Raw genomic sequence first — 8,666 nt, 5'->3', positions numbered from 1 at the left:
TTTAAATGTTTGAATATTTATAAAAAATTTGTGTCATTGATTTTCAAGCCTTGAAATTTTTTGCTTATGCATCACTATCAAATGATTCAAGATTCAATCCTTCTAAAACCAAGCATGTAGATCACATCCTTACAGTTAGATTCAAGGAAAAAAGACAGAAAAACAAACTATGAAAATCTTGGTTCACAATCTAGTTCTCATATTTTAGTGATGATATATATATATATATATATGTGTGTGTGTGTGTGTGTGTGTGTGTGTGTGTGTTGATTGGTAAACATGCACCGGTTAAAGTGTGCACTCATCTTGACCAAATCTTTGACAATTTGACCTAATAGATGTGTTCAACATAGCTCGTTTACTATGTTTGCTAAGGATCACACATTGAATAGTGTCCGTTTTGAAATAAAATCAAGATTTTGGGAGAGAGAGAGTGGACCATTAATGTTTTAGGCCCTTAAAAATCCTTAGAAATTTCAATCACATGACATAGAACCCATTTGTTACTAAATACATCATATAGATCATATATGTAGTTTTTTTTGTTTACCGTCTAATCATCTGATTAAACTAGAGTTATCGAAAGCTTATTAGATATGTGGAAAGTGCGCTCTCCAAACTGCTTCAAAAGCGTGATACTCCTCATGTCCGAAACTTGATGAAATTTTTTATTTTCTTACGCTTCTCCTATGCTTGCCACACACTTCACCCATGGTTCTTATATGTTCTATCACACTTGTTTTCATATTTTTTGTGGTTCCTGTCACGCTCGCCACTCACTTTCCATGTGCTTTCTTTAAATGAAAAATGAATGTATTGCACGACAAAAGATGATATGTTTCTCAAAATGACCAATTTTTGAATTCGCTTAATGTTCAAATTCACAAATTTTTGGTTGTAAAAGAACCTTTTTATCCTTTGCACAAGCAAATTTCCTTCAAATATGCAAACTTCCTTCAAATATGCAAACTTCCTCTCAAATATCTAAATATGCAAATTTCCTCTCAAGAATGAAAATTTTCTCCTAAATATGTGTTTTTTCTCACATTTGAGAATGTCCTCCTACCTGTGCCCCTCTTCGATTTTATTAAAAGGAGGCTTGCATACTTTGGGGACATTCACAAACAAGAGTTGCAAAAGTCCTCAAAATGTACACACCTTTTTTTAACTAAGTACTCACACATTTGCAGATGTCCTAACCTTCGCATATGAATGCTCTCTCACATTTGCGAATGTCCTCAGGCTTGTGCCCCTTACGTGATTTTAGTAAAAAAAGTTAATATATTTTGGAGACCTTTGAAACTCATGGTTACAAATGTCATATTGTATTTGCGAATGTCAGGCAAAGGGCCTCGTGCCTGGTATTTGCAAAAGTGTTGCTAAAGGCAAAAACTTTTAGCAGCACTTCAAAAGCACCACTAAATCCTTTAGCGATGCTTCAAAAGTAGGGGTGTCAATGGGCAGGGTTTGGTTCGGACCCAAGTGGAACGAGACATGGCCCCAATTTTCAGGTATGGTATCGGGTCCGAACCTAGGTCTAATCGAACCCACCTTAAAAGAAACATACCCAGACCCGATAAGAACTACATGAACCAGATCCGAGCTATACCCAGTAAAATAATATATATTTTTATCATTTTTACATTGAAAAATTGCAGGTCTTAATCAAAACTTGGGTCAGGCTCGGGTATGGTATAAAATTTCACAAACTATACCCGACTCTATGTATTAATTAGACCTTTGGGTTTGGACCCGGGTCTTCTTATTTATCACCATACCTGAACCAAGGTTTGGTACAGATCGGGTCCTGGTAAATCTAATCCCTCGACACCCCATTCAAAAGTGCCGCTAAAACCTTTAGGAGAAAATTCACATATTTTGAAGGAAAAACACATATTTAGGAGAAAAACCATCTGTTTGGAAAGAAATTCACATATTTGAGAGGAAATGCACATATTTAGGAGGAAATTCTTACAATTAGAAAAAAATCATATACTTATATATTTGGGAGGAAGTTCGCATATGTAGAGAAAATTTCTTTTGTGCAAAGGATAAAAAGGTTATTTTATAGCCAAAAATTTATGAATTTGGATATCGGGCAGATTTTAAAAATTGTAGAGTATTTTGAAAAACACATCATTTTTAGCGTACAGTACCCCGATTTTCTGTTTGTTAAATTGGTAACCATCATTTTTAAATTTTAACAAAAAATTAATTTGTAGACTTAAAAATCATGAAAATTAAAAATAGTTGTTTTTATTTTACTTTTTATTCACTTATTTGATTCACATATCGCTTTAAAGTTGATTTATGGCTTCTTGCTTCCTATAAATTTTAAAATACCTCACTTTTCACTTTCTCTTCCCTAATTAAGGCCCACCTTTACCTCTTACCACAAAGCATACCATTGTATTGAGCATTTCATGCTGATCATGAATTCACTTTAGCTTGTTCCTCCAAAACCCTCCCTCTCCTTTTTACCGATGTTGAACCTACTGCTTGACAAGGTTTAGGACCCCTCCCCTGAACGATCTCCTGCTTTAGCTAGGATTTCAATACAGATGTGGATATCATTGAATCCAACCTAATCGGATATCATGTCACCTGATTCTAATTCAAATAGAGAAAAGTAAACTGAATCTGGATCCAGCCAGCTAATCAGATATTTTTATATGTAACCAGATTGATTATCGGTCAAATTCAGCTTAAGATTCAGATTTGGATGCAAGACTGAACAAAGAATTACAATCCGATCATTAATTAGGCAAAATCTGATTTACCAAATCCAACTAAACAGATTCATGTTAGGTCAGATATTGGAATCGAATCAATCTGCTAACGTCCGTAAACATACTAAAGCTAAGAGTTAAAGTGAATGAAAAAATGGTGAAATTTGTCACAAATTGAGCGCTAGGCGAAAGACCTAAACACAAAAAGGGCACCATGACAAAGCAGCACGCTCATGATCGACCTCATCTCAAGCTTTCTTTCACGCGCATCCACACAGGCATCTTAAGGTCAAAAGTGAATCATGGGAAATCACGTTTAGTCAGGTTATTGCTTCAGCATCTCAAAACATACAAGATGAACCAACAAGCTACACCAAAGAGAAATTAAATTACCATCTCACGGTTTTTGATACATAAATCTCACAAAAGGAGCCCCTTTGACAGGATTAGGAGCTCTTTTGGCCAACAATTTACAATGGAACGGGGGAAAACATGAGAGGGAAATTTACAACACCAATCATTGGAAATTTTCACAGACCTGAAATAAGCAGGTAAACTAAACATACACTATCGATAATTCACATGGGACACAAACATCTTAGTAGCATCAGAGCTCAGAGAGGATAGCTGGTATATAATGTGATAACTCAGCGGTGAGTGTTTGGAACCCATTGACGAGCTGTGTGTGGAAATCTTGATCCTCTTCCCCTATTAACCTGGAGTGGACTCGAATAGCACGCTTGCAGACAGCCATAAATTCAAGTAGAGCTGCAATAAGTTGTTGTAACTCCTGCGACCTGAGCCTAGTTGTTGGTTCACCAGACAAAAATGCCGTACACACACCTAAGACCCCACTATTCACCTGAACACAAGATGAAACATTCATATAAGCAGCAGGCAATTTCAACAGACAAGCAAGTAAACAACAACAATTACAGAAGCGCACCTGAACTGCAACACTGCCTTGGAGTATTCGTTGCAGACTTTGAAGTCGTGGAAGTTGGTCACCATCAGAACTACGGGGCTCTTCAAGCTCATTCCGTAGTGCTGCAGTCCTGGTTTCAATCATTCCAATGGCATTTTCCACTGGAGAAAACTCCAGAGATTCTGACTTCACCACAAGAAGGCGGTTCACTAGAGCAGGGAATGAGCCCTCAGTTTGGAGGACGGTCCGCCTCTTCCACTGATCTTCCAGCCCTCCTTGTGTCTTACCATTTTTGGTAAAGGGTGTGTCAAACAAGAAACGATCAAAAACGCGAGCACGCGCAATTCCAGTAGAAAGAGAAAATATCCTCTCCCTCCTGCTGCCCAGATCTTCATCTTCCATGACTGGGTCCACCGCTGTTATCTGCAGATAGCAAACACCTGGCTGCAGCTCATCTTTATTGACCTGTCTAGAGTCGGGTATTATATGTAAAGTGTGACTGCCATCCATTCTTGATTCATAGATGTGACTAAGTTTTGCCATTATATCACCAAGACGTACATCTCGTGCCTCCCTGTACACATACTCCTTTCTATCCAGCTTCCCAAACCGTTCCCCATAGAATCCAACTCTATAGTAAGTAGCATCCATAAAGGGTATTGGGCTTGATTCCTGCTCAAGAATTGATTCGTAGATATTGGTGAGAGATGTGTGGCATTTTGCTAGTTGTCCAAATGCCCGTCTACTCTTGTAAACCGGAATGATGAGTTCCAAGATGCTTGCACAGAAATGATACAACTCTGCCTGAGAGAAGAGCTTGTTTGCAAGTTGCAAGTATTTTACAGCAGAGTCAACAGTAAGTTTGGATGCACCATATCCTTCCACTTCAGCAGCAGATGCTTCAGCAGAAATCGCATTACTGACCATAGGGCAGATCCTACGTAGAGCAGCTACATGATCCCTACTCCAGACAGCATCATTCCTCCCTACAAGAGCCTACAATAAGCACCCCAGAGATGATAAGTAGACATGAAACATGCCTTTGCAAGTATATACATGATTGGCATTCACCTGCATAATAACACCAGCAACAGCAACAGCACACTGTGCAGCCTCCGCCCAAGACTGCATCTCCTGATGGGCATCACATAAATGCAGTAGCCACATAATGTGAAGATCTGGAACATGGGCATAAGCAACTGCAAGTCTATGGAAGCTTTCTGCTGTTGCATATTTATCCACTGCCATCACAGATGCCTAACAGATAATCGGCAAAACCTGGTGGTTAGCTATTTAAATTATTGAGATCTATCTCACAAAAATTGCTATTTTCAAAGGCCGATACATTCCTGAAAAGATGTGACAATCTCAAAATATCACATATTTTGAGAATATCACATTTTATCCTGATATTAACACGATAAATTGCCGAGATTTTCCATAGAATGCTATTCGTGACATTGAGATAACTGGAAAAAGAAAGGACACTAACTACAGGCACATACCAAAAGAGCATGCTCCAGGCCAGCATCAAGAGCCTGAAGTAAACTATCAGACAGCTGCTTCACCTCCAACCAGGACCAACGGTTCTCCACAAAGCCATCAGGTACTGCCTCAAGAGCATCTTCAAGAAGACCACACTCTCTTAATAGCTCACGAGTCCTATCCTCATTAGCCATTTCCTCCAATGATTTCCTAAGACGCCGTGCTTCCTCACTCTCTTCAAGTGAACCATCAGATTTCATCTGAGTGACTTGAACATCAGACATCAGCTCAGATAAAGTAATTGTCAACATGACCCGGAGACGTGTTGTATGCATAAAATAACAGAACGAACTCTGAAAAAGAAAAAGAAAGACAAATTATGCCAGCCTTCTAGCACAACAAATTGTAACATCAAACTGTGGCAACTAGAGTTACCCTGACAAGAATTTGAAGTCCAACAACTGCCCTTTTCCTTATCGAATCATTTCGAAAAACAGCAAGACGGAGCAGATGGAATGCAACTTGCTTCAGAAATCGGTCATTTTCCCTAGACATCAGTGTTGCTCCATGAAGACTGAAGATATTGTTAAATACAGGTACTAGAGCTTTCCAGAAAGCTAATGGTTGGCTGCGGGAAAACAAACTCATAATCAAAGATGTAATGCAGTCCAACTTCCCATAATCTGTAGCAATGCTGTGAGATGCTGCAGCTACAGAAATTTTTTCGGTTATCTCCAGAACTTGAAGACTAACAGCTGCACTTAAATTTTCCTCCCAGAGTTCCTGAATAAAATGTCCAAAAGTAAAAAGTCAACTTTAAGCACCATTAACAAACATCCTAAAGAGAAATATAAATGAACAATAACGAAAATAACACCAACCAGCTTTTGTCTCAATATTGGATGTAGAGACTCTCTCAATGCTCTAGTAGAAGCTCCAATCCTTGAAGATTGAGCCTGCGCAAGAGCTTCCCTTAGAGAGTAAGGTTGACTTGGTGAACTTAAGTGGGGACTGACTCTCTGCCACAAATAGCCACCCTCTGGTGTAGCCTGAGGCTGTATCACATGATCTAAATATTAGTTTCCAATGAACTGGGAAAAAATCAACAATTCAAGATGATATTCAGACAGACTGGATGTACTTTAATTGTAAGCTCATTGCTGACTCCTATCACTAAAGAATGCTTACTGTGGTAAACCATTAATACAAATTTCTGTCTGGGTGGTGACTCGATACCAATAACTATAATTTCCTTATATGTCTCAACAATCTTTATAGGGATAGGAGTCAGCAAGTCACTCAAGAAAACTGTATATACTGAAAATACATGTCTACATTTTAAAGAAGATAATCAAGAGAAAAATAAAATGATATAAGATGTATGAACGCACAAAGTTCAGAAAGGTTTGGTTTGGATATACAAAAAGAAGAATTTGGCATGACATACACCCTCCAGAAGATTCTGAAAGGTCACAAATTTGAACATGTAAGGGCTCAATAAAAGACACTCCTAGTAGCCATACAGTATTTGCAATTGAATGCAACACATTTTTTTTTCTGTTATTTGTACATTTTTCTATCAGCATCCTGCATTAACTATATTATGTGATATTGTGCCCTTCAAATTCTTTATGTAAAGGCATTGGTCCAGCACTCATGTCCTTGAGTGCCTCATCTGTTGCGACATCTGATCTACCTTGTGTTTAAATATGTATTTCCCACATGCGCGCACACACACACACTATATATAGATATAGATATATAGCATCGAGAAGGGTAAAATTATGTATTCGTAAAGCCTTATATGGGCTTATGCTCCAAAGACTTGGTATGATAGATTCAATGGTGTAATGTTAGATCTTAGTTTTAAATCTTGTTATAATGGCAACTTTTTTGTAAGATCTACAAACTCAGATATTATTATTTTATTACTTTACATAGATGATATGATCATTTCTGACAATGACAAAAAAGGAGTAGAACAAATCAAAACCTATGTCACATGGGTGCGGGTGCGGCGCAATTTTAAAATTTTTGGAAACGGGGACGCGGCTATATATATATATATATATATATTATTTTTTTAAAAAGTGCACAGCTGTGACTGTGTCTGTGGTTGTGCACAATCACAGTTTGTGACTGCAACACAGTCGCACTGTGCACAACACTGTGCAATGTGACTGTGCACTGACTCTTTTTATATTTTTTTTAAATAAAAAATATAAAAAAATCGTTTTTTAGGGACAAATGGACATTTTTGGATTCAGTCAAAGTTGACCGAGTCCAAAATGTGGACGGACTCAGCCTCGACTCGTTGACCGAGTCCGACTCGGCGTTGACCGAGTCTGAAGCCGCACCCGTGTCCGCACCCGTGTCGGGGCATGTCGACTCGGGTGCAGCACCTCCCTAGCCGAGTCCGTGTGACTTAGATCAAAACCATGCTTAAAGAAATTTTTGACATGACTGACCTTGGTTTTTTAATATATTTTTTAGGCATTGAAGTTGCTTACTCTCCAAGGGGTACATTCTATATCAAATGGAGTTTGCAGCATATTGTTGCTCGATCAAGAATCACTGATGATAAAAGAGAAGTTATTAATGCAAAGATGAGAGTCGAAGATGAGATTTTATTGAAAGACACAACTCCATATAAACAACTTATTGGCCCTCTAACTTACTTGTCCATCACTCGACTTGATATTGCTCATGTTGTTTACAACGAAGTTGATTCCAGCATGCGTCAAAGAGAGTCCACAAGAGTGTGGTGTTGAAGATCGTCATATACATAAAGAATACTATTACAAAAAGAGTTTTTCTTGTCCTCATCTTTTTCATTGAATTTGATTGCATATACAGACTCTGATTGGAGAGGAAAATTTGATAACCACCACTCAACTACTAGGTTTTGGGTATTTTTAGGTGATTCTCTTATTTCATGGCGATACAAAAAGCAACAGAAGGTATCTTTGTCTTCCACAAAGGCCGATAATGTATATAAATGGGCATTTCACCCATTATTTGTTATGCTTCTAGTGAGCATTTTATTAATACAAATTATATTTTTTATGTGTTGGCCTTCTTGGTGATTTGTGTTTTGTGCCTTCATGCATTTGTATTAGCCCCTAGTGGCTTGTGCTTGGCCTTAGTGCCTACTTATATTTCTTCTTATTGTTCCATTACACCTTGTACTTTACTAGTGTTAGTGACATCATTCTTCTCTTGTATTCTTGATGAACTTTAGGGCTTCCATCTTTGATAACATGACTAAGGTTGTTTCCAACATTCTAGTACCCATTTTCATCTACAAAAAGCTACTTTTTTTGTCCAATAGGCAAAATGAGGCAACAACCTCCATGGGATTAGAATCCACCCTTGGTTCCGATAGTGCATCCTAACTATACAGCTATCAAATTCGACCCAACATCACAGAAGAGATTGGCTATGACATCTTGAATGACAAGAAGTTAAGATTTCTCCAACCATAGAATACCAGCAAATTTCAATTTGTGATGTACTGAACTTTCTGA

The 8,666-nt window shown here is 38.0% G+C and overlaps 1 protein-coding gene across 3 annotated transcripts in view; it reads right to left on the bottom strand.

The window, feature by feature from the left end:
* Positions 1 to 3,098: 3,098 nt before the first annotated feature.
* LOC149819557 (guanine nucleotide exchange factor SPIKE 1-like) overlaps positions 3,099 to 8,666 on the bottom strand; it is a 170,738-nt gene continuing 165,170 nt past the window's right edge. For all 3 annotated transcript variants that reach the window (XM_089982730.1, XM_089982732.1, XM_089982731.1), the window contains exons 26-31: positions 6,021 to 6,194; positions 5,575 to 5,922; positions 5,160 to 5,492; positions 4,726 to 4,911; positions 3,676 to 4,650; positions 3,099 to 3,591 (exon numbers count right to left, since the gene is read on the bottom strand). In XM_089982730.1, the coding sequence (XP_089838856.1) occupies positions 3,337 to 3,591; positions 3,676 to 4,650; positions 4,726 to 4,911; positions 5,160 to 5,492; positions 5,575 to 5,922; positions 6,021 to 6,194 (2,271 nt within the window). In that variant the 3' untranslated portion in view covers positions 3,099 to 3,336. The remainder of the gene's footprint in view (positions 3,592 to 3,675; positions 4,651 to 4,725; positions 4,912 to 5,159; positions 5,493 to 5,574; positions 5,923 to 6,020; positions 6,195 to 8,666) is intronic.

The sequence above is a fragment of the Nuphar pumila genome, chromosome 12, assembly GCF_984573655.1.
Source record: "Nuphar pumila chromosome 12, dmNupPumi1.hap1.1, whole genome shotgun sequence".
Lineage (NCBI taxonomy): Eukaryota > Viridiplantae > Streptophyta > Magnoliopsida > Nymphaeales > Nymphaeaceae > Nuphar > Nuphar pumila.
This window is presented reverse-complemented; position numbering and strand designations above follow the sequence as displayed.